Raw genomic sequence first — 26,909 nt, forward strand, 5'->3', positions numbered from 1 at the left:
TTTCTTGGGGCACACTGTTGAAGCTTTTTTTTCCCCTAAAGCAAGTTGAATTTTATCTTTCTGTACTATTTTAGGAGAAAAGCTGAAGTCATGCTTGGACATGGATTGTTCTCTTTGTTGGCTGAAAGGCTGATGCTTCAGACAAGCTTAATCACCATGACCACATACAATGTCCTATTTGAGGTAGTAATATACTGTAGTTAGGATCCAATCTTCCTAATTACTTGTAAGACATGTTAGAAAATTGCTTACATATTTGTGTTGATATGTTCCAGATGACATTAAACCTTAGTGTGATGCAGCTGAGTGCTGCTTTTTTCCAAAGCTCACTACTTGAGATTTTCCCCCCTCCCCCTGCCCCAATTTGGTGATGCTTATTATGAACAATTCTAGATTATGAGTAACCTGAATGTCTCGAGCAGACACTCATATTTTACTATAGCAATGATCTTGCCTTATGATGATTGTTTTGGTTAGATTCAGGTTTCTCTTCCACTGTACTTAAAATAACAGTGTCTGCTTAAGAGAAAGCAAAAAAAAATAGTTTAGAGTAAAATTTTAGGTACAGGATGAAATACATTATCAAGTTAGACAAATGGGGTTTTGGTTAATTTTTGGAACCCTGGAGAAATAACGATGGTGCTGTATGAAGGATGTATCCAACTATTTTTCAGTGAGCTGTCTTTATGAACATTGATATGGCATCTTCTTCTTTCTTGCTAGATTCTGACTGAACAGATTTGCACTCAAGTGATACATAAACAACATCCTGACCCAGATTCAACAGTGAAGATACAAAATCCTCGTAAGAATGATACATGTTTCCAAGTGCTACCATATGAAAAATTTGCTCTAAAAAGCTTATTAATTACATCCACCAGTCTTAATTCTGATCTGTTTCACATGCTTTCATAAAAAAGGAAAGATAATGTGCATTTAGTTGGAGTTATTTAGGAAGTATGTCTCTATAGCTTTTGAAAGAGGTTTTACATGTCTAAATGTGTATGTAGTTCATAACTCACCATTTTTGGCTGTGCAGTCATGTTAGGAAATGGTTTTTCAAGACTTCCATGCACAGGATACTTTGATTTAATACATGTTAAGGTTCCTGCAAAATTCTGATTGCATTATTTAGTGATGTCAGACTAAATTACCTGAAACATGGAAACAGCCTTCATCTTATATTACATTCAGTATGACAATACTAGATGGAAAGTAGGAGAAATGTATCTGCTCGCTGTTTTGGTTAGCCTACTTTATGGGAAATACCTTGATATGAAACTTTAGATCTAGTCTCTTGAACTAAGAGACAGTACTGATCTCCTTTACTGAATCATATGCATTATTGATGTGCTCTGCTTATAATACAACGGTCTTATGATAGCTTTTGGAGTTAATTTTTTTTCTGGAGAAATAATAGATTTTTCATTTTCATAGCTGCTTTGTGATTCAATGTAGGTCATAGTTGTGGGTTTGCTTCTTGTGGCAAGTGGGGAAAGAGAAAGGAAAGCAAAGCAGATACAGAGGAAAGAAAACCAGTTGCAGTATGCCATTTGCCTTCTGGTAAATCTGTATGAAGCAAGAGATGTGAAGACATTTCTGTTACTTTCTCTTAAGATTTTTTTTTTAAGTTGGGAGTCACTGCTGTGGTTAATACAGATTATTTGTACTGTGAAGTATGAGTCTGGAACTATCTAGGTCTAGCAGGAAGAGCGATTTCTAGAGGACCTTTTTAAGATCAGTGCTAATATTGGATAAGGAATTTATCTTCTTAAAGAAATTGTACAATGTGAACTGAAGATCACAGTGACCATGTTCAAATTGCACCCTAATTCATTTACAATGTCAACTTTTTTTTAAAGTAACAAGAACAGTGGCTGCCCCACTGCTTCAAAAAGTGGCATGTACTCGCAATTTTGACTGTCTTCTAAAAACACAGGAAACATTATGCTTATAAGAGATAAAATTTTATGTCGGGAGGGTTTTGTCCTTTTTCTCAAACTTTTTTTTTTGTAACAAATTGTAAAGTATAATCCAAAGTTGTTCATTCTTCAAAAATTCAGTATTATTAAAGTAGAGCAAAATCTATGCATTTTTCTCATATATTGATTTTGTAATAGATACATCATATTATGTGAACTTCCTTGAAAAAGGTTCTGACAGATTCTGATAGCTTGTCATTTGTCATGCAGTAAGATTGGTGTTGCATAAACCTGATAATTCAAACAGAAATACAGAATAATTGAACTTGGATTCCATTTTCTTCAGCTGTATAGGTCTGCAAATCCCCCTGATGGTGACCAGATTTGAGAAGTCTTGGAGGAAGGGATTTGTATTATTTAAACCTTCTACTCAAATAGAGATGTGCTTTTTTCTCAGTATAAAACTTCTTTATGTAGCATCACTTTTCTTGTACAAACAATATTGGAATATGTCCTCTATCTTATGCTGTGTTTAGTACTAATGCTTCGTTGTTCATGAACTGTTTTACAGAGATTTTGAAGGTTATTGCAATCCTGCTACGTAATTCTCCACAGTGTTCAGAAACTCTGGAGGTTCGGCGAGCCTTTCTTTCAGATATGATTAAACTTTTTAATAACAGCAGAGAAAATAGGAGGTAAGATAGCTTGCTATATGCACATGTATACGAAGCAAGTAACAAGGTCTTCTAGTAAATTAGACTCATTAAGCAGATGTGGTTTCTTTGCTATTTGGAAAATTCGATACTCTAGTACATAGCAATTGTTCTAAACATGTTGAATTCCTGACTTAGCTGATGTATATTTCTAAGATATATTTTGAAATTTGATTAGATAACACGTGTGTATTTTGCAGGAGTTTGTTGCAGTGCTCCGTTTGGCAGGAGTGGATGCTTTCCCTTTGCTGTTTTAATCCGAAGACTTCTGAGGAACAGAAGATAACTGAGATGGTGTATACTGTATTTCGAATTTTGCTCTACCATGCAATCAAATATGAATGGGGTGGCTGGCGTGTTTGGGTGGATACATTGTCAATCACACATTCAAAGGTGAGTGTCTGAAATAGTCGGGAAATTTTATTATGCTGTGTAATTAGATTTAGAGCCTTAAAGCACTGTATCATATAGTGAGATAGTCTTGAATGAGGATCAGTAGTTAAATAAAAGCCTCTTGTTTATATCTGTTGCTGAGCATAACTTTCTAGTTGACAATTTTTTGTTGTTGCTCAGATTGTAGTAGTATTAGTTTATATTGAAAGTGGCACATATTTTCAAAAATGAGATAAATTTCAGGAGCGTTTAGGAGAAAATTTAGTGCTGGTTTTGCTTTTTGATAATGACATGAACACAAGGTGGCGCACCATATCTATTCATAAACAAAAATACCTTTTAGTAACATCAAAAGGCTGTAAAACAAAACAAAAGTGAAAAGCAAAGAAGTCCAAGTTGAGACGAACGCTTCAGCTGTTAAGCTGTCGCAGAGTACAGGGTGCGAACACATATCCTCAGTACGAATGAAACTATTACCCTTTACTCTTCTGATTTTTGGGTTGTAACAACCGGAATTATATCATAAAAATTATTAGTGGATCTGCGAACCAAGGCACGGTTGTATAAAAGAGAACTGCCCTGCCTTATTCTGAACAAAAGTGTGAGGCTGGTATGGCCTCATATTTTGGTTTATCAGAAATACTTACTTAAAGTCAATTAAATTGCAAATTCTGTATTTCTAAATATGTGAAACTTAACAGTGTGAAAAGAACATCTGTGAATTCTTAAGGTCACTTTATGGTTCTAAGGAATTGTTAGCATTTCTGAGGTCCTTCATTTGTATGAATTTTCTTCTCAAAAACAGTCGGTCTGTAGACAGCAAGAATACTGTGGTTTTGCAGTTCTGTTTATCACATTCATAGCTTGATGGTGGATTATAGGGCTATGGGGAGACAAATGTAGAAATCTATATAATAACTGTGTGAAATAATATCATTAAATAATCACTTAGCTAAATGGAATCCAGGTGCAAAGAATCCAGGGCCAAACTTCAACCCTCGTAGAGATCCCGTTTTATTTGTTGAAATGTCCTTAATCTTCTTTTGAGTTAGCTCTGCAGTCTTCAGAAATCCTGTTTCCTCACTTTTCCCCAAGATGCAGAGGGCGTGAGTGGATTAGATTGTACGATGGCAAGCTGTAGTCAGAGTAAAGATCCCTAACGTGCTTTTATAGAAACTGGCATAATTCAAAGCATTTGTGTGATTGCTGGGTAACTGCCCCAGGGAAGGGTGGAGAGGTGAGTGAAGGAAGGCCACCTTTCTGCCTCAGTTATGTGGAGCTTTGGTGTACTGAATTTAAAAATTGTCGAACATGTTATCTTATAAGCTTTAGTTCTTTCTACTCTTAAATTCTTTTTGTTAGATAACGTAATATCAGAAATCTCATTTAAGTAGTTTCTATGTCAAAATGATTATGTGGATTTTTGGTCATTATCGTTAGTGACTTAATGTGGCTAATCAATGGCCTAGAGGTCATAGAGGGAAAACCAAATATTTCTATTGTGATGCTACAGCCAAGTGTTAAGAAAGACCCCACAGTTTTAGAAAATATTGAAAAAATTGAGGTACAGGTAATGTTACTTTTGGCTGGTGTTTTTTTCAAAAGGCTGTATTTTTTTGTGCAGTACTGTAGTGAAAGAGAAAATTACATGCTTTACTCTCTGTGTTTCTCAATTTGGTTTCTGGCGTGGTGAGGTATCCTTGGTTGTAGAAGTAACTTCCAGTATCAGTTTTCCCAAGCCTAACTTTGTTGGCTTTCTGTTCAGTATGTAAGGACTACTTGTTCTTCCAACCTATTTCAGACGGAGTTTTACCATGGCAAGGGTAAAAGCGTGTGAGTGTGGACAGAAGTAGCAGCAGAGCGGTGGTGTAATTTTGAAGGAATCGTAAAGTTCAGTTTATTTGGCCGTTGCTGCTAAGATTGTCCGCTTCCAGAAGCCTAAATGAAAATTATTAAACAACAAAGGCACCCAGAAACTACCTTAACAATAGTGATATGAATGATGATGCAGTAATCGAGGATTTTAAAATTGGATTTTTTCCCTTTATTATGCATTTGCCATTTGTACTTTTTATAAATAATACATGCAATTATTCAACTGGCAATATAACTACCTTTTAATTACATAAGCATAAGTGGATAAATTACAGAAAAGCTCTTCATGGTAAAGCTTTATTAATCACTTGAAAATGTCCTTATAAACTGATATTAATATCTAATGATAATGAATTTTTAATCCCTCTAATTTTGCTTGTTTTGAATATTCTTGTATCCTGTTATACCAATATTGAGATTCATATAGATTCACACATAACATAGTGTAGACGTAATTCAGTGGGCAAATTGTTTGATGCTAAGTGCATCTCAGAAGTTTTTGATTTCTAGCATGCTTTCAAAGTAATGTGGGAATTATGGGAACAAAAGTATTTCCTTAACATTGCTAAGAGAATAACCAATTTGTGTTTTTATTATTTCATCTCTAATTGTATTGGGTTACTGCTTATTTTTCCTTTTTACAACCCTTTGCGCTGTTCTTGCCACTAATTTATAACACCATTCTATGATAAAGAACTAGTACATAAAGGACTAGTGTTACAGAATTGGATAGGTTTTGCAGAGCTACACATCAAGATACATGCAGCTGCTATAAAAAGCCAAAGAAACTCAATTGCAATTTTATTGTCCAGTTTGATAGATTTCCTGCCACCTTTGTAGCAGGGAAGCTGTTTGTCACTGTAACCCTCTCCTCCAACAGCTGCACAACGTTTTATAAGCAGCAATGGCTTTGTAGCATAATTGCACTACATTGGTTTACTAGCACCCAGAACTTAGAAGCTGTGTGTAACCTTTTTAAAGCCAAATTTCATAGTATTACTCATGTATTTTGTTCATTTCCATATTATATTTTTTGATGTTTTCCAAGTATTAACACAGTGTATACAAAGGTGTTTAATCTGTGGCTTCTAGTTCAATAAACGTTAATGAAAATATTAAATCGCCACTCTAGTTTGTTCTAACTGGCCAGTGCTGAATTTATGAAAGCATCTAAGAACTTCTGTTTTTTGAACAGCGTAACCATACTAGCTAGGCCTTAGATTTTATCTGTCTAGCCATGTTACTGTGTAAAAAGGACCAATGAGTTTGGGGTTAATAATAGGAAACAAGTAAAGAATGCTGGACAACTTGCCTTTTTGACCTTTCGGCTTCACCGAGTGTTAAAAGAATATAATGATTTAGACAGTACAATACACTCCTAAATTATATGAATGTTTTAAGCTGCTGGGAAGAACTAACATTTGCTTATCTCAGGCCCTTAAGTATATTTTACTACTTTAAAAGTTGCTTCATGTTACCATGTGATTTAGTTAAAGAGAAGATATTTGGGATAAATTCTGATGTGTTTTTTTAGTGGCTCAAGAAATTTTCCTGGACTAAGACACAGAAATGTTAATATGTATAAGCTACAGGTTTATTGCTGTATAATTGGAAATACTTTGTTCACTGATCTGAATGAGAGGTAGTATAATCTTAAAATGTTAGTACTCTGACTTTAACATATGATGTGTTTCTAAATAATTGTTAGTTTTCAGTCTAAGAAGTGTAGTTGTAATAAACATTGAGTGTTAAGTGAAATTGTATGTTCTTTGGTGCCTTGTTCATTTAATACAGGAGGGGGAAAGAAAAAAAAAGGTGTACGTAACATTTACTTGTGTTATTTTTGCCTGATTTTTGTCACTATCAGGGGAGGGAAAACTGGCAAAAGCAGCAAAGATTAGATGGTGGAGGACTTAATATACAATGGCAATTTAAAAACTAATTTGCAGAGAAGTGAACGTGACTCTAGATTTAGAAGGTAACAAGCTATTGGGATCTCTTGACTCTAAATCCCATTGGTGTTCATGAGTTATTGAGGACAGTTTTGTCTCCGTTTTTGCTGCCTATCTTGAAGAAGGTAGAGTCTCCCATGATGTTACATGTGGGCATTTTTAGCTCTAGGGCATTTTGAAGGCTTCAGATGTTCTTTGGTCCCCTGAAAAACGTCTGCATGGCCCTGAGGGGCAGCAGAGGTAGCTAGCCAAGAGGGTCACTGTGATACTGCAGGTTTTTGATTTTCAGTTGTGCGATGCCCAACAGATCAATGAAGCAAGGCTGGGGGAGGTGCAGCTTAAGCAGCACACTTGAAATACTTAAATATGGGGTTCATTCTTAATGGTCTAAATAGTTTTTTAATTAAAAAAACAGTGCTTATTAGAGATAGAAATGGTTTTCAGGGGGATCACCTGATTTACGGGGAGCAGAAGGAAGTTGGAGGTTGGAATGTGCAGCCTCCTTTTAAGGTGTACCCTTCAAGATTGTGGTTATGACAGAATCCTTCACCTTTTCTAGGTGTTGCCTTGTTACAGCTTTATAGTAGGTGTGTGGGAAGGCTTTTCCTTATCAATGCCTCTGAGAAGAAAGTTATTTTCATTATTCAGCAGACAGAATGGTTGTGAGGAGGGATCTGTACCACTGATGGGCTCTTTATGCATACAGCATGTATGGTTAATGGGGAGCTACTCAATCTCATTATTCACTCAGTTTGAGTGGGACGTCACGAATAAAGCTGCAGAATGCTAACATTTGACTAATTCAGACTGAAAGAAAAATGTGAAATAGGGGATAGGAATAGAGTGAGCAGGGTAAACTGAGAATTTTTGAAGCAGGAAAGAACAGGATCAGCTGGGTAGAGGAAGCTGCCCAGAATTCTTAAAAGAAGAGTGTAATAGGGATTTGCTTCTGATTGAGAAGTGCCAGAGGTCCCAAAAGTACCAAAAATGGGAAACATTTGCAGTAGAAAGAACTGATGCATAAAGAGGCAAAGAGCTATGGGAAAGTCTTCCTAAGCAAAGATGACTTGAAGAGAGCATTGATTCTCATCTGTATAACTTGGCCTAAAAATCATTGGAAGATGGGACCTATGTCTGCAGCCTCAAAAATTCTTAGTGGTCGCCTCTGCTATTGCTGCAGGGTTTGAGGCAAACCTCCTTCATACTTGCTGCTACCTGTATTCAGGTTTTGGCAGTTTTGTGGCTGTGGGGACTGAACTGGGCCTCTGGACCATGAATTGAAATGATGGATGTGGCGTCGCTGCTGCGGGGCTGCCAACAACATATGAAGACATTGGAAAAAGATGGCTAAAGAAAGAAGGTCTATAGCTGGGTATTATGATAATGCAGATTGGTAAACACTAAATTTAGTTACAACATCTAAACATCAGATATGCACAAGGCAGAATTTGAGTCTACTGAACTGTAGGAATAGGGGCAGGGATTGAGACAGAGAAGAAATACATACCCTGAGAGGATAATGTGTTTGTGCCTTGCAATTTAAACAACTTAAAAACAATAGTTACATTAGTGAAAATAAGCAAATACATTTGGTGTGCTGTTTCAGTTTATTATTGTATGGTGGTGTAACAGGTAAGTTATACCTTGATTTGAAAATAAAATGCTGCCAATATACATGAAATTATCTCTCAGATATGCAAAGACTTACAAATTATATTGACTAATACTTGCTTTCTTATTCTGGAAATTATGTACATGCATTTTTTTTTTTTCTCTCAAGCTGAGGAGAAGAAAGGCAAAAGTATTGCTACTTAGCTGAAGATGCAGGAACGTGAAAATGTCTTAGTACAGTGGTTTTATTTCCTTCTTCCCTGCACCCCCTGCCACCTTGTGTGTCAGTGAATGCTTTTTGTGGTGGAAGCTTAGATTCCTAGAAATTTCTCATATGTAGTGTCCTGCGTAATATATGTTAATTTGCTTCTCTTAGCTTTCTTCTGCAAACCACACAGAAATAACCCAGAGATTCTTGAGGTCTTTAAGTCAGTGTATGGTGCACACGGTAGTATTGTTTGTATCGTTCACTGAATTGAAAAATTAGGTTTGATACCTTCAGATATTGGTTTGTCCTGTCTAAACAGACCCGGGTTTTTTGGAGATCAGTTTCTACTTTTGAACAGTTAGTGTTGCTAGAGAAGAAGTGGAAAAACACATAAATAAGTCCTTGTCAAAATATAAAAGTTGTAATGCTTTCTGGAATTATGAAGAGCTTATTGATGGTGTCAGCAGCACAGGAGCTAGTTTGTACTGAGCAGACTCTATACAAGGAAATAGCAGTGCTATATAATTGTCTGACTTGTCTGGCAAACATTCTCTTCCTCTCTTTACTCTACAGAATTGCCCACCTGATAATGAAAACAAGGACAAAATCTTAATGTATAGTTAAAATTTTCTTCCCTGTGTTCTTCAATGCAAATGTCAATCATCTTAACCTTTTTCATTGCTGTATGCTAATTTTTCTCCTTGGCAATTAGGAAATGTTGGATGTCAAATTAAGTTAAAATTAATGGTAAAGGCAAATGTTGCAGTTATTAGCTCACAAGTGTCTTTAACTAGTAGTGCGTAGAAATGCATTCCAAGTTGCAAACAGCTATGGATTAACCATCAAATGATGGTGAAGATTAATGATTGGCCTTTTAGCTCACTAATTTAGAACAATTTCTAGTAATTAATTTTGTACTATCAGCTTTACAGTTGCAAATACCTTAAGGAAAATAAAAAATGACTTAAGTACATTGAAGGTTCTTGTTAACAGTTGTCTCGTAAATTGTTGCACGCTTGCAGATCCTGATGTTTAATCTTTAATAACTTTTTATATTACCTCTCTCTACTTGTATTATTAATCATAATTTCTACTTAATTTTGCATTTTTGTTGATACTGTTTTTGTTAACCTTAGGTATTTTCTCTGTAGGGTGTATTGTTTGGCTTTCTGAACTTGCATGCTTCATAAATGGCATGTCATGCAACAGAAGTGTGTGGGATATTATTTTTGTTAAGCTTAGGTGTGTGTTTTGTAGGGTGCATTGTTTGGCTTTGTGAACTTAGGTGCTTCATAAATGCTGTGTCATGCAACAGGAGTGCGGGGGAAGAATTGTCTAGTGACTCCATTGTAGTACCGCTATTTCTTGGTCTTCTGTCAGACAAATAGAGTGAGCAGAGCTGTTTATACAGCCTTGCTGAAAAGTTGGATTTTACAAAGCATCATTTCTTAAGTTCATTCTCTTTTTTTATGTAAATAAGAAAATACCAAACTCAAAGTGCATGTTTGGAAAACACTGGTTTAGGTAGTCTGCATAATTGTATGCATTGCTATTTCAATTTGAATATTACGGAAAGTACGTTAAGTGACATGAATTATTTCTGATGGATATGGTGGAAGTAGAAATTGCTATCCTTTTTAAGTAGATTTTGGTTGGTTTTGTGAGTGGTGTTCTCCTGTAGTTCTGTACTGTCTGTCTTCTTCACCAGGGTATCTGTCCTTACAGTTTCGTGCATTGCTCTTAAATGAATGTCTATTCGCATCAAATTGTGCTTAGATTTATTTACCTGTAAGTTTGTATTGCCCATCTGTAAATATAAGTTGTCTGTTTTGACCTTCTTTCCACTCTGTGTGTGTGGTAGTGATTAAGAGCACAGTTTGGTTTCTAGAGTGTTGTTCTGTAATGGCTTCCAGACCATGGTCTCATCCCTGTTTAAGATGAGACCGATTGTGAAATTATATTGCATCCCTGTACCATGCATTGTGTTTTTAACTGTTGATCATAGCTTGGCAAAGGTCAACTTGTTGCAAAGTTGATTGCGTCTCTAACCTATACAGTCAGTAGAACTCATACTTGTGACTTTCAACAGCCTTAGCTGGAAAAACAGAACCGCTCAGTTTGTAATTCATAATTCACCTGTTAACAATCAAAATTAATACAAAAGCCTGTGGTGTCTATCTGACTTGAAGGTAGCACATGTAGGTTATTAGGAAAATCAAACCATGCAACAGGGAAGTCTCCTAAGAGACAAAGAAGAGAAAGTAGCATGGTAAGATTTTGAATAATAAATTAGTAAGTATATATTGTTATTAAATACTGGGGGGCTTTGCTGAAAGAGTGGCAAGGTTTTAGATAGAATTTGATTCTGTGATTGTTTGGATTATAAAAAAATAGGAAGTCTTAGATCAAGATGAACTTTTCTTCCAGCACTGAAATTTTAAGTGTCTTTGAAAATGAATGAGAAGTTACAATGTGAAGGAAGGAGCTTGCAGGCAGGGGGACTCCATTGTTGGCAATGCAATAAGAATTTAAGCTATTAAGACTAACTGAAATCTTGGCTATGGTATGTTTATTAATGAAGCTGTGAAGTTGCTAATGAGGGGCCAGAAAATTTGGAGCTTTCAGTAATGTAATATGAAGTATGACGTGCACATAATGGTCTTGTTAGGATTATGGAGATGTGGTGGGATTGCTCCTGTGACTGGAGTGATGCAGCGAAGGGGTAGCAGCTCTTTAGGAAGTATGGACTGGGAAGATGAGGAATGGGAGTTGCCCTTTATGTGAGAGAGCAGTTGGGAGGTCATGGAGCTCTGCCTGGGGATGAATAGGAGCTAACTGAGAGTTTCTGGCTTAGGATTAAGGAGAGGACAGATAAAGGTGACTTTATGGTGAGTGTCTGCTACAGGGCACCTCACCAGGAAGAGTGAGCAGGTGAGGTGCTCTGCAGACAGGTAGGAGCAGCCTCATGTTTGCACACGCTGGCCCTTATAGGCCTGATGTGTGCTGGAGGGGCAGCACAGCAGGACGTAAGCAATGCAGGAGGTTTCTTGAGTTCATTGACAACTTCCTCCAAGTGACAGAGGAGTGGAAGAGGAGAGGTGTTTTGTTGTACCCTCATACCTCACTAGCAAGGGTCTTGTTGGGAATGTGAAGGTCAAAGGCAATCTTGGCTGCAGTGACCATGAGATGGTGGAGTTCAGGATCCTGAGGGGCAGGAGGAGAGGAAAAGCAAGCTCACAGCGCTGGACTATGGGCAATGGATTTTGACTTGTTCTCAAGCAAGGTTGATTTAATGCTATTAACAAGATGGTAAATTTGGTAAGAGAAAATTTGAAGATGCAACAGACTTTTGTAAAGGGCGTTGGCTTGGTAGCACACTAGAAAAAAGTCAGCATTACAAGAAAAAGAGTATTTCACCGGCTATGCAAACAGACACATCTAACTGACCATTTCTCCAAAAGCAGTTGCCAGCACCGTAGAATGTGTTCTTGGAGTGGAAAGTGAGAAGCCATAGAGTAGGTTGCTTTTACTCCTGCATGTGAGTTTGAGACTTACTCTGCAATGATGCCTGAAAGTGTGCATGTTCACGCTATTAAAGATTTTTTGAAGAGCTGGAAACATGACAGAAAGGGGTCACCAAAAGGATTCTAGTCCTTTAAAATGAAAGCTTATTCTTTTTAGATCATCCTGTTACTTCTCCATCTTTTGGGCTTTTAAAAGCATTATTATAGTATGTTAAAGAAAAAAACACCGCACCTTGAAAACATGGTATTTCTTCCTCGCTGAGGTATTTTTAATAACTCAGAAATGCAGACATTAGTGACTAGAAATTGAAGCTAGGTTTTTAAATGAAGGATACTTTTTTTTTTTAAAATATGGTAGAATAGATTTGGAACAAATTATCTAGGGGAGATTTCATCTATTGATTTCTAAAACCAAGGCTGGACAACCTTTTGGATGCTGTCATCCAATCCATGTTACTGGGCTCAGTGTGTAGGGAAGTGGATTAAATTCAAGGGGCTGATCTGATGTTACTTTCTAGCCTTCACCTCAGTGATTCCTTGAAGTGCTAGCGGCTGTAACAGAACTGATGATATGCTTTTAGAATGCATTTAAAGCTGTATTCCTTGATGCTTCCAATTTGCTTTAACTAGATTGGTAATTTATCAAAGCACTTTCATAGATAGAGCTGCCAGAACGTAGAACTTTATATTGCTGTTAAAGCTTGTTGTGTGTTGTAGGGACCAGTGTAAGCATCAAGTGTTGCTTTATGAAACCCTTGCAACACTGTGAATGTGCTCTTTTTGCAAGGTGGGTTTAGTAACTGCCAGCCCTGCGAAACATCTCTATGATTAGTTCCATTAAGATTGAATTGTTGCTTTATTGAACGTGTTCTGTGAGTCATGTACTATTCTCCATTGCACTCAAGTTTGAGCACTGAAGAAAAATAACGTTTTGTAAGAGATCCCTCCAGCCGCTCTCGTGATCAGCGTAGTGTCATTGTGCCTATCCCCATTTGTAGGGGGGAGAGATGACCACAGCAGTAATAGAATTTGACGTACATCCCCCTCATTTGCCCCTTTCCACAAAATAAAATGAAAGGAAGAAAAAAGTGTCCTTCACATCTTCATTCTTACCTTGCTTTGCCTTGGTTCAAGGGAACTAGTGAAATAAGATTTTGAGGCTATACCTGAGACTTGTTCAACAGTTCTGGAAGCAGTGCATACATAACCAGAGAGAAGAATTCAGGTCTCGTACTTGGATGTAGCTCATCAGTGTTAAAAAAGTAAATATACAGCGTACTAAAGCCTGCAAATACTTTTGAGAAGTCATCGTTCCCATGTATTTTTCAAAATGAGCGTTGCCAATAACAAGTCTGATACTGAAGACAGAAATGAGTAAAGGTAGCTACGTTATCACAGATTTGTTGCAGCTTTACTTGCATTGTGTAGGTAACGCATATACATGTTGTGGGTAAATTTACTTCCTGGGGAGTTAAGTTTTGCTGAAATAAATAGTATTCTTATTTGTGGAATGTTTCTTTAGTATTTGTTGGAATAAAACTTTTTAGTAGTTTTGGAAATGGAAGAAGCAACGGGAAGAGAGTGAGAGGGAAAGCTAGCTGGAGATAAGCTCCAGATAAGTTGCTAGGATTTCTTCTTCAGAAAAGTAATGATTTGATCAAAAATAACAGCTTTACCTAATCATATTTTTGAAAACAAATTAAAAGTGCAAGGGAGAGCTTATTAGCATGATCCACTTTGGGTTGCTTTTGACATCCTGACTGTGGTACCATTCAGGAAGGAAGTATTCCTAAAATAATAATGTCCCCCACATGTTCTATTTAGCAATATCCGATAATCAGATATTTCATAGATCTGTTGTGATGAATGAACTTTCAGTCATTTGTAATAATTCACACTTTTTTTGTTTGTACATAACTGATTTTAAACTAATACAGGAAGACTTTTTAAAAAAAAAAAACAGAAGGAAGATATCCCAGTTCTGTTGCTAGAGATTGGATCGACTCAAACAAATAACATGCTTTGTCATGTGTTGGAATAGTACACTGCTCCAGCAGTACTTTATATTTGATTGATGGAGAAAATAGTATATTAAAAAGCTGATGCTGACAACACAAGCTGCCAAGAATATTCCTTTGTACTTTTGTTCTTTTTTTTATGCTCTCTGATTTTTAATCTATAATTTTTAGTACCTTTTAAACCTGTCAAATTAAGTTTTGACTTCCATGTATTGTGTTAAGAGAAAATATACCTACTCGCTAATCGTCACTTTGAATACCATGTACCTGGAATTTTTAGATTAGATCCAAATGAATGACTTCAGTATGTAAGAGAATAAGAAAATGTGCATTCATATATTTAGTAAAGTGTACTGCTCTATTTTGTCTACAGAAAATGTTTATAATAAAGAAAATGGCTAAAAAATTAAAACCCTCAGCTGCAGCTTATATGTTGGGAATTTTTTTAAGAACTAAGTTTACAGATAAATAAACACATTTGTTATTGAAGATAAATCTAAATCTTAAATACAAAGGTATGGACAAACTAAATTGAATGACAGTGTAATAAAAACTTTAGTGAGATTTTCTTTCAATACACAGCTATTTATTTGGGCAAATTAGTTTTATCAGTATGTTTATATAATTTTTCTATCTGGAATTTTTTTATATATACCTGAAAAAAAAATCGTAATTTTTTTCAGCTCATCTGTAGGAAGGTCTTCTCACTTCAATCAGTTTGTGTAGCTGTTCTCATGTGCCTTTTAGACTGAGTAACTAGCATTCACTAAAGGAAAAGTCCTTTCGAAAATCTTAGGTATCATTTGGAGATCTCCAGGATTTTGGCTTCATTACATGCTTGTCTCTGCTCTGACTTAGTGTGATTGTATTTTTTTTTAATGTAAACTTCTCAAAGTTTATTTGTCTTTGAGGGTTGTTGAGCATACTCAAGGTGCTAAAACGATGTGAAAGCTCAGCTATAGTAAGTGCTGCTGCTACTTGTCACAGTGTTCCCCCTTACAAAAAAATTGAGTTTGTTAGACAGCCATCTCAAATTTAGTAATTATCTGGATGTTATGCTGTGCATGTTTATCTGCATCCTATACAATTGCATAAATGCAAGTAGCACAGATAACTAATTACAGATGACTGTAACCTAGGAAATAATGCAAGTGTTAACGATAAATATGCAACTTGAAATATTTTCACTTATTTTACTATCTTTAGTAGTTCTTAAAACTCTGATTACTTTTAGTAAACAATTTCTCATCCTTAGGATCAATCTAGGATTTTTTGACTCTGGTGTTACCTTTTTTCTTTTCTTCCTTTTGGCCAGGAATACTAGGTACACTTAGGGAAAAACTTGCTCTCAGTTGAAGTGATTTCCAATGTGAAATTAATTTTTTTTTTATCATAAAGATAGTATTGAATATAAATTTGTAGTATAACTTTGTAATTTGAGCAATGTTTTTTTTTGGGTTGGTTTTTTTTTTCCAGAGAAAACAGTCATTAATGTATGGTTTTTAATGTATTTTCAACTCTGTTCTTTTAGGTAACTTTTGAAATGCACAAAGAAAGTCTTTCTCAAATGTACAGGGAATACCAAGGGAAAGGAGATGAAGGGACTGGAATACGTTCTTCAGCTCCAATTAGAACAATTTCTGGAGTTAGCAAAGAGGCAGAAACCAAGGGAAAGCAACAACGTTTGGAGTTAAAAGATGATGCTACTGTTCCTTCCAGCGTTATTGATGGCGATATGGAGTGCAGTATTGAAAAGAGAGAGGCAGATACTTCATCAGATGGTGACCAACAAACTCATTCAGTGTCTGATCATAGGGAGAAGTTAGAGGGGGAAGTCAGGGAGACTACTCAGGATTTAAAAGCAGTGCCTTGCATGGAATTTTCTCCAGAACCAGAAGCAATAAAGCCCAGTGTTTCAGAAATTACTACTGGAATAGCTGAAGCAATTGAAGATTCTCTGAGCAAATCTGAGGAGCTTGTGGAAGACTCAGTAGCTGTCACTGCTGCTTCTTTATCAGTGCAAACTACTTTGGAAGGACAAACTCCTGAAAGTCCAGAAAGCCTGGAAAAATCAAGGGTAGAGGTGGAAGATGAAGATGACTTTGTTGATTTGAAAGAGGAAAGTAGTATGCCTTTATCTTCAGAAGAACTTACAGAAACAAACAAGGAATGTAGCTCTAATGAAAGCAAAGTGACAAAGCAGGAAAAAGCAATAGAGAAGCAACCTGAATCTCTGCCTTCAAAATCTGAAGATACTGAAGGTGTAGACGGGAAAAAACAAGAACTGACTTCTTTACCAGAAACAGTGAGTTCTGCAGTTCAAGAAGTAGTGATTCAACCAAATTCAGAAGGGAAGAAGCAGCTGGAGAAAGAAAAGATTTTTAGTGAAACCAAAAAACCTGAAGAAAACGCAAATGCACAAGTGCCAGAGCCTGCTGGCACCTCTGACAAAAGAATCGCGAAGCTTGATGTTTCTAGTGTTGCATCAGATACAGAAAGACTGGAACTGAAAGCTAACACATGTCTAGAAGCACCTCTGCCCCCCAGATCCGTACGCGAGGTAAATATAATCTGTCCTTTATCTGTCTAGGTTAAAAGCAAAAGGAAGTTCTTATTTTGTGAGACTTTTGAAAAAGTGTGCCCATACACATTTTGGGGATTTTAATGTCTGTGGATTTTGTGAGTTATCTCAAGAAAACTTTCAACTTTTTATTAAAATAGCCTGAATTCTTATTTGTGTACTGGGAAGTCTCTCAAAATTTTATTCTTTGTACGTCCACTTAGGGATGCTGACGGAGTCTGAGTAGTTGGCTAGATGGATACTTCATCTGTGTTGGTACTTCTGTTCTTAAGTTTGAAGACTTGGAAGAAACATTTATATATTCTGAGAGGATTTTATCTAGAATTTCTTCTTCACTCAACTTCAGTTTTGCTTTTTTCAATTTGGTCTCTTATAACGTCAAGTCTTACAATTATTGAGAAGCGAACATTGCTTGTGCAGAAGAAAATAACACTAAGTTTCTTTCATATCCTGATGGAACTTGTGAAAATATTTTTTTTACGCTAGCTACTCTGCAGGTACACAAATATACATATATATATTTAGAACTATAAAATTTGATAGGATTGTCACTCCATCACGTCAGCCTACATTTTTTTCTGTAAGTGTAATTTAAAACTGGGCTTCTGTTTTATGCTGCAGTGCTCCACTCCTCTAGTCTTTAGTTTCTAACTGAGCTTTTTGTGGTTAAATAGTCATGTATCTGAGTACTTCCCTTCTGCAGAGATACCTGCTAATGGATGCTCTTCATTCTGCACCATTCTTCCTTAAAGGAGGAAAACTACTATCTACAGCAGCATATACTCCCCCTGTGGTAAGGTTGGGTTGCTTGTGTATGCCTTAGACTGACAGGAGTAGTAGTGCAGCTGTAGACTAGTTTGTAGGTTTGGTATATCCAGTAACTAGTGTTTGTATAATAGTTTTAGCTTTGTTTGTAAACATGTGTATGGTCTAAACTTAATGAATATCTAAAATCTCAAGTCTATTAACTAATGCATTTCAGTGTATGCCACGGAAACTAATAACTAGAGTGTGGTTGGTTTTTTTTTTTTTTGTCTGCAAACTGTGTATTCAGAGCTCAAAGCAGCAAAATTCTTCAGGACAAGAGCTAGCCGCTACATCAGATGTGCAGAGAAGAGACTCCAGGTCAACTGTGTTCCGGATTCCTGAGTTTAAGTGGTCACTAATGCATCAGCGCTTGCTCACAGACTTACTTTTTTCCATAGAAACAGATATACAGATGTGGAGAAGGTAAATTTCTATTCTTTATATGGAACGATCTAGACTGGCAGCTCAGTTGTAATTAACTTGAGAGTTTGTTGAAACTGCATCACTCTTTGACTTCCAATTTTGTACATCTGGTATTTTCCTCATTCTTCAGTAGCCTTACTTATTTTGTGACCTATACCCAAATATTTTCAGATTTTTTTTAACACTCTTTATAGACATAAATGTTTATTGGCTGAGGGTCTGCACATATATTTTGACTGAAACCTCACTACGTTTAGGTCAATAGCAGTGTTGCTGCTGATTCTCATTGGACCATGATTTTCATGTTCCTAATATATGTAAGGGCCTGCATCTTTTATTAGTATCTAAATATGGATATATTTTTTTAAAAAATCTATCCCAAATAGTATTTATTACTTCTACATTTACACACACTATATTTCTGCTTTGATAGGGTTCTGTGAACACAGGTGTTCTATGCATTTATGCATTTAAAATTAAACTTGTAACAGGGACTTGGAATGCAATCATCAAGAAGAATTTAGTAAAAAAAAAAGCAAACAACCATGAACTTTGAAAAAAGTTGTAATTCTGCATGTTAACATTAAAAATTAGTAACTTACATAACAGTGGTGTCTATTATTTGCTTGTAGTAGTGAATGTGAAATTTAAATTGAGCCATATAGTTGTGATGACTGATAAAAAGGAATGTAAGGATGAATAGAGTATTTAAGCGTTTAAAGCAATTTAAATTGAGGTGAATTTTTGTCTGACTATAATTTTTAAGGTTGTGATTAAATGGACCTCGCAGGATATCATCAGATGTAGCTAAAATATTTTTAGTTTAGGTTCTGTTTTGAAAAGCTATTTCAGTGTTTTAACAGAACTTAAGTTTTTTTTGTTTTGTTGATTTTTAATTTGAGAAAGCCGTTAGTATTTGCTTTATTTTTTCCAAAGATTTAAGTTCAAATCTACTTCACACTTCCAGCAAACTTTATTGTATTACCTGATACAGTGATTTTTGCTGTAGCAAGTAATCATAGACAAGCCTATAATATATCTTTATCCAAGTGATGATTAATAGGCATCTTGATGATTTTAGCAAGCTATGATCTATGGAGGTTTAAGAACAGAAAGGAAGTGGTAGTTTTAGGTTTAGATTAAGATTCATCAGTTGACTCTTGTAGTCATGTGTTATTTGCTGCCCCACTGTTGTCTGTTTTTAGGTTTATGAAAGCATAAAAATACTAAAATACCACAAAAATAAAGCTGTATTCTGAATGTTCTTTTTTTTTTTGGACAGCCATTCTACAAAAACTGTGATGGACTTTGTGAATAGCAGTGACAATGTCGTATTTGTGCACAACACAATTCACCTCATCTCTCAAGTGATGGACAACATGATCATGGCTTGTGGTGGTATATTGCCATTGCTTTCTGCTGCCACATCTGCTACTGTAAGAAATTTAATTTTTGTTTAAAAATTTATCTCTTGTGGGAGGATGCCTTTCTTTATGCAGTGTATTAATGATTATATTTGTCCTTTTGGAAAAGAGGAATGTATGTGGGATATTTCTACAAACACCTCTTTCTTCCTTTTTTTACATCCATCTTTCCCTGAGATAAATTGGATGCCTTCCCTCTTTACCTGAAAACATAAAAAGAAGTTGCCTAGCTTCATTGGTCTTGAATGGGATTAAATCCCAATGCTAATGATTGTTCCTAGAATCTGACTAATTACAACTTTTGAATGTGACTGAAAATGGACTTCCAGCATACATTTTTCTTCAATTAAGTTGCAGGAATGTCACCTTTGTGAAGAAGTAAATGCTACTTTCAATTTTTCTCTTGTAGCATGAATTGGAGAATATTGAGCCAACTCAAGGGCTTTCAGTAGAAGCATCTTTAACATTTCTCCAGAGATTAATCAACCTTGTGGATGTGCTAATTTTTGCAAGCTCTCTTGGTTTCACTGAGATTGAGTCTGAGAAAAATATGTCATCTGGAGGAATTCTGCGACAATGTCTTCGTCTGGGTAAGCATATAAAACCACTTAATGAGCATAGGAGCTTGCTGTTACTAAATAGTTAGCAATTGTTAGCTTTGGTTTTTTTCTGTCCTTTTTTTGTTAAATCAAGATTAAACTTAGTCAAAGAAGCATTGGGATCTTTTACTATGTTACTATTAGCATAGTCTGCAACGCATACACATGAGGTTCTTTTCCTCTTAAAAAAGTTTAAATAAAAAAATTACTAGGTTTGGTAGCCTGACTGTTGTGGATGCATGTGTTCATTTTATCCACGAAGATATTTCTTTTGCCAAAGTTCCCCAAATAGTCAAGGCTGAGAATATAGCAGCTTTAAGAAAAAGAAATCTTGTGTACAATATGTAGAAAAGAGGTTTAAATCTTAAGGTTAGTAGATGGAGGTATGATGAAAACTAGAGATGGAAATTTCTGAAGAGTAGGATTCAAACTGGGCACTAGTTGTATCTAGTATTAAAGGCTGTTTGCCTCAAATTGTATTGAAAGAAAGTGGTCATTACCTATAAAAGTAATGACTGTTCTGGAAATGTGAACATACAGGACCATAACTGGGTTTAGTTAGTTAACACAGGAAGAGTATTCATGCTAGTTGCATGCTGTAAGATTTTTGTAATGAAAAGTTTAATTTGCATGAGTGCCAGAGCAGCTCAGAGCCTCAACAGTAACTAGCCTTCCTCTCCCTTTCTAGGCAATTAAAACTTTGTGCAGGTAGAGCAAGATTTATGGGATGCAAACAGGTATAGAGGTGGGGTAGTTCTTTTTTCCTTTGAAAATAATCTTAGAAGATGAAACAGGTACAATTGTGAAGCTAAAAAAATAAATCATGTAACTTCAGAACATTTAGTCCACGAGTAACAGAGCATTGCGAAGCAAACATTGTCATTTGTTTCATTAGTGTTTCACTTGGCTTTCTTCCTTGCTGGTCTGTGAAGTATAGCTGTCTTCACCTGCCCTGCCCCATGGTTGTATGCATGGTGAAATTTCACTGAGGGGTGCTAACTTACTTTGAAGAATCCATTAGATATAGCATATGTGTACTAGTAGTTTAGTATTAATTATTACTCATAAATTATTAAATAATTCTGAGCATTGTTTTACAACTATTTAAAATTTATGGAAGCAAAATATCATTTTACTGATGTGCTTAAACATTTTAGTTTGATAAACAGAAATGTATTATACAGCTCTGTAAGGGATATAGACAATACTATTTCCCAGAGTAATTCTTACCATTTCTTTTCCCTTCAAGTATGTGCGATAGCAGTAAGAAATTGCTTGGAGTGTCAGCAGCATGCACAGATGAAGCCTGCTGGAGACATTGTGAAGAACCAAAAAACAGTGCAGGGCTTTATAGGAACAGGAAAGTCTGCAGCAAAGGCAAGTATAAGACCACATTCAGGAACAGAAAAGTCAGTAATTATTACTGTGTACAGAGAGGGGCAAGTTTTTAAGTTTATACCTGCACCGCTGATACTTTAACAGAGGTGAAGGGCATAAACTGACAACCTGAAGTACTTTTCCTAAGATGCGAATTTAATACTGACGTATTTAACCTTTCACAGTGAAATAAATCTGTCACAAGAACTTGCCAGATTTTCTTTTCCCCTTTAAAGATGAAGTGCATACCTGATCTTTGTGCTCTAGTTATGACAATATGATGTACAATGGGTGATTGTACACACAGTGCTTCTTGGTAGAATGCTTTTAAAAAGAGGATCTGAAACAATTGTTGTTGTTTTGTTGTTTGTTTTTTTTAATAAGAGTCCGGTGGACATTGTGACTGGTGGCATTTCTCCAATACGAGACCATGACAGACTTCTGCAGGATATGGATATTAATCGACTTCGAGCTGTCGTGTTCAGAGATATAGTAAGTTACAAATAATGTTTCCTTTGTAGCTGGATTTCTGCATATATCTGGTTGCTGAACACTTGATGTGTGTTACGCAGTTTGGCTAAATGGAATTTACAAAAACTGAATAGTGCTCACAGTAGTTGGGAACCCATAATACTCTGCAGCTGTTGTAGTGATGGGACCAGAAAGAGGGAGAGGTGAAAATCGCTGCCTGCTGATCATGCTCTTTGATGTGTTCCTAAGAGCTTATTTTCGGAAATTCTGCATATTGTATATGTTGTGTTTAGTACAAATACATAGTTTCACATGCTGTACGTAGCCAAGCTGTTTATGTATACTATGTATAATAAAGATGTTTGTGTACTTTTTGAATAGTGAGTATATTTTTAGCTAATTCGAAATTAGCGGTTATCCCTAATTCCTTTACTTCCCCTCAGAGGAAACAATTTGTGTGCATGTTCTGTAAATATGCATATGGGTTTTGGTTTTAAATTGACTAAAAATATCTTTGCCCTATGTCAGCAACTTTATAGCTGATATTGAGGAAATTGAGATTGATTGCTTAAAAAAAACACCTCGGTAAGCAAATACAGCAGCTGTAATGGCTATGAGTCATTGGTGGCCATGAGCTTGGACACCAGAACTTATTTTACAGTAGTTGGACTATTTAGCAAGTATAAGGATTTACACAGTGACTTTTGTTCTATCCAGAAGAGTGAAGAGTCTTTGGTTTTTATCTTTACCGCAATTATTGATTGAAAAAAGCTACTTCAGTATCTGTGCAAAAGAGTAACAGGAAGTGAATCTTTTATACTGGTGGAAACTAAAATAATCCCAATAATGCAATCTTCAAAACAAAGTGCATTTTTTATCCTAATTTTTTCTTTTTTTAAAAAATTATATACACATACGACCTCTGCTTTCTTTGCATATCTGTTCCACCAGGTTTTCTGTTTCACAAATAAATATAACATGATGCAATAACTCTGGTTTTTGGCTACTGTTTTGAGATGTGGAGAAAAAGTAGATTTAAAAACTATTCCAAAATAGATGTTTTAATCTGAGCTGCTTATACTTGCATCTAAATATTTTAGGTTTGATTTCCGTGCAGTTTCTTACATTGTGTTTAGCACATAGAATTGTGATTGGCATAATTTGAACCTGTATAGAAGGAACTTGGATGGATTCCACTTAACCCCCAGTAGCAGCACTTCCAGTAGTATATGAACTTCATTTTAAGGAGTTCTACAAAAATAGCAGGAAAAGTAAGGAAGGGGTAGTGCTAATTCACTGGATCACAACTTTATTGTACGTCTTGCAAAAATTTACCTAGCAAGAAAATTCTCTACCTTACCATTGTAGGAGACTCGTCAATCTCACACTGTGCTTGCCTGATACAAGCTGTTACTATCTTACTGTTTCTGTCTTGTTCTGTGAAGAAAATTAAGGATTTGGGTGGTCAAGCCGAGGGGAATATAGGTTGGGTTTTTAGCATAACAAATAGGATCCAGCTATGTTATCTAGTTTTTAATAGAGAACTTCTCATAAACTTCTCCCAGTATAGGTTATTAAAGAACTCTTCATAGAATGTGAGACTTCAGTAGGCACTACCGTAATGATAAAATGAGCTTTATCGTTTAATTTACTCTCTTGAACTGCTCAGAAAGAAAAATCAAATGCTACCTGAGCCCTTATGTAAATGAGGGGGATAAAACCCCCAAACAACCTTTCTTTTACTGTTTAGTCACTGAGGATCTAAATATTCCATTCTCCTGCGATGCCAAAGTGTACAAAGCTTTTCTTCCTTCAACAGCCGAAGTGGACAAGCATAATGTCTAGTCATAAACTAGACATCATAATGTCTAGTCAGGTCTGGGATGTGGCTCTTCTCTCTGTTTCTTTAGGAATGACTGATTACTCTGGGGAGGTACCTGGCATAGTTCATAGTAAGATTTGGTTTTAAGATTTTTCTTAAAATCTCTTCATAAAGTTACAGCTGTAATCCAAATGCATATTTATTTGCCAATTCTTGTTTAAATTGTACATAGTACAGTACATCCATCTGGACAATCTGATGGTGAAATAAAATCTTAACGCTGGTTCTGGAATTTGTTCCACTTCCTTCATTAATATTTAATAGTTTATAAATGCTTTTAGAGTTTTCTTGAATATGCTTGCCTGATTGTACTTCACGGCAAGTGCTGTTAGTATCTTGGCACATTTGAGGAAATGTTATAGAGGAAACACCTGTAAATAAATAAAGGGGACCTAGCCCCTGCACTAATTTGAAGCATGTAGTCAAAACACAAAACCTTAGTCAAAGTTGTCATATTTATAAATGAAAAATGAAAGGATTAGTGCCACTTGAATACAATTGCTGTATTCCCTAGCTTATAGGTGAGACAAACTGTAACTAGAGAATATTGTTCTTCCATTGTTGACATATCAGCTTACTCTCGGTCTGTTTATGGTAGTGCTGGGCATACTTTACAGAAAAATAAACATGCTGCTGAAATTGTAATAGAAACATCTGTGTGTGTGTCCTTGTGTGTGTCTTTTTTTTTTTTACAGGAGGATAGTAAACAGGCTCAATTTTTGGCTTTGGCTGTTGTATATTTTATCTCTGTGCTCATGGTTTCAAAATACAGAGATATACTGGAACCCCAGAATGAAAGACGACCGCCAAACCACAGTCAGCCATGCAAGGAATCAGAGAGTGAAAATAATGAAACTCCTGCTACAGGTGAACTGTTAATTACTTGGCAAGTGAAAATAGTGGTTTATGCATCTTAGAATTCTGTGGAAGTCCATGTGAAATTGTATAGAAATATGCACGTTATAACCACTTAAACAACGTTATAGTATTCAATTTGCCTCGGTGTTTGTGTGTATCTTTTCCTGATCTGGGAGGAACATGATCTAGAGGTTGATTTGGCTGTGTAGAGGCAGTTAATGAAGTAGCTAAGTATTCATGAATGCTTATTGCAGAAAGATTACTTATTTTGAATAATGTTAAGTATGCGTAAGTGTAGATTGGCAGCTTTTTGTTTCCACTATGAGACTACTTTCTCCTGTTCTTTTGTAGGGCAATCAATTAATTTTCATTCTTTGACTGTTGAGTCAATATCTTCTATTTCCTTGTCTCAATTTTTGGATGTTGTAACTTTTCAGGTTTCTCAGAAATTAGAGGTAATTCTTCTAAGTTTCCTATTAAATACTTACAGATAATATTAAATATCTAAGAAGGCAAGAGGAAATACTTACAACTGTGTTATTTCACTTGTCACCTATTGGTGTTACTTCTTAAGGAGTAGTGTGGTGAACACAATTCTGTTAATAATGAACTTAAAATGTGTATTCTGGTTTTGTTATGAACAGATGTGGAAAACACATCTGCTGCTCCTGATGCTTCAGCTTCCACTGAAGATTCAGAAAGTACAGCATCTGTACAAAGAAGGGATTCTGGTCTTGGGGAGGAGCCAGCTTCAGGGCAAACAAACAATTCCAGCAGTGTTGCTGAAGCAGGACCTCTGAATGTCAGTGCGGGTCCAGATGCAATCAGCGAAGTACTATGCACACTCTCATTAGAAGTAAATAAGTCTCAGGAGGGCAGAAGTGAGACAGGAACTGAGGATAGTAAGCCTGCAGCTTCTGTGCCAGCTGCAAAAAATGTCAACGTAAAGGACATCTTGAGAAGCTTAGTAAGCACACCATCTGATGGGACTGCAGTGGATGCTGCTCTTCTGCCACCAACCTTCCTTGGAATTCTTGGCGATGGAGCTGCTGAGCAGTCTGTACAGTTCCATTCCTTTGACAGGTAATGTAACTTCTAAAATAATCGCTCTATTTTGTTTTGCTGAAGATATCTGTAAGGAACAGAAAAATTCACACTTCAGTTTGCCAGATCTCACGTACAGTGTCATGTAGTGCTTAATATAACAAAAATGATTTTATTTACAAGTAGAACCTTTGACTACGAAGTCCACCAACTTCACATAGGTTCATCATGAAGGTACTTTCTGCAATTCATGGGATGCTATGCTATGTTATGCTACAAAAGACTATGGAAATGAAAGATGACTGGTGTTTGGGTTACACTTGAACGTCTTGGTCTTGAAGCCAGCACCTCTTCGTAGGAGTTAACTTTCCTGTCTCCATATATGTTACAGGTCAGAATCATGTATGGTAATATGGTAAGAGGGCCAATAAATTGCCTAGAGATAACTGCAAGAGGTAAAGAAAAGATTAAGGGTGTAAGCTGTTCTTTCTGTCTTTCCTTTTGTCTTTCCTGTTCCCAACTGCAGCACTTGCAGGTGAGTGCTGCTGTACTGGGCATACTTAGTTTTTAAAGTACTCAGGAAATAAAATGGATATTAAATAAATAAAAGTAACAATGATTAGATTAGCTTGTGTATTGATCACAAAGCTGTATCTAGTTTCTGTTACTGTGGGCCGCAAAAGAATACTGGTTTAATAATAGTTATAAATGGATCAAAAATAATGGAGTAATCATCTAGGTGTCCTTCTACCTATAGAATACTCCCATATTCATTTATGAAAATGGACGTATATTCTGCCTTCTGGCGCTAAAGGCCTACTTTAAATCTTCCAAGTTTCATTCTGTAGATAAATTCCTAAACTGTTAATTTCCTTTGTTGTTATAGTATCATTAAAAACTTTCATTTTAATGAATATCTGCCTTTCTTAATATTCAAATGCTGTGGTGGATTTAAAATGGAGCATTCCTGCTTTGTTTCTCTTTTCCTTTTAGATTTAAGTCCCTCTTTCCTGATAATAATTTTGGTGTCACCTACATCTTGGTCTTATTAGCTTCTTATCTTTCCTGAGTGTAGTAGACCACATTGTCTTTTACTATGCTTATTGACTTTTACTTCTCCGGGATTCTCCAAAACAACAGATAACAAAAAACAAAAGAAAGAATCCTGTAACAATTGTGTTCCTGCCTCTAGAAAAGCCTTAGTCATATCCAGAAATCCTGGAGTCA

The 26,909-nt window shown here is 36.0% G+C and overlaps 1 protein-coding gene across 4 annotated transcripts in view; it reads left to right on the forward strand.

Annotated features, from left to right (window-relative positions):
* Positions 1–26,909, forward strand: part of LRBA (LPS responsive beige-like anchor protein) — a 411,738-nt gene that overhangs the window by 63,105 nt on the left and 321,724 nt on the right. For 3 of the 4 annotated variants that reach the window (XM_037396311.1, XM_037396332.1, XM_037396323.1), the window contains 13 exons: positions 75–183; positions 724–805; positions 2,494–2,617; positions 2,836–3,028; positions 15,748–16,776; positions 17,501–17,590; positions 17,852–18,027; positions 19,310–19,463; positions 19,861–20,041; positions 21,300–21,427; positions 21,812–21,919; positions 24,476–24,647; positions 25,283–25,721. In XM_037396311.1, the coding sequence (XP_037252208.1) occupies positions 75–183; positions 724–805; positions 2,494–2,617; positions 2,836–3,028; positions 15,748–16,776; positions 17,501–17,590; positions 17,852–18,027; positions 19,310–19,463; positions 19,861–20,041; positions 21,300–21,427; positions 21,812–21,919; positions 24,476–24,647; positions 25,283–25,721 (2,985 nt within the window). The remainder of the gene's footprint in view (positions 1–74; positions 184–723; positions 806–2,493; positions 2,618–2,835; positions 3,029–15,747; positions 16,777–17,500; positions 17,591–17,851; positions 18,028–19,309; positions 19,464–19,860; positions 20,042–21,299; positions 21,428–21,811; positions 21,920–24,475; positions 24,648–25,282; positions 25,722–26,909) is intronic. The other variant, XM_037396341.1, reaches the window with a different exon arrangement.

The sequence above is a fragment of the Falco rusticolus genome, chromosome 1, assembly GCF_015220075.1.
Source record: "Falco rusticolus isolate bFalRus1 chromosome 1, bFalRus1.pri, whole genome shotgun sequence".
Taxonomy (NCBI): Eukaryota; Metazoa; Chordata; class Aves; order Falconiformes; family Falconidae; genus Falco; species Falco rusticolus.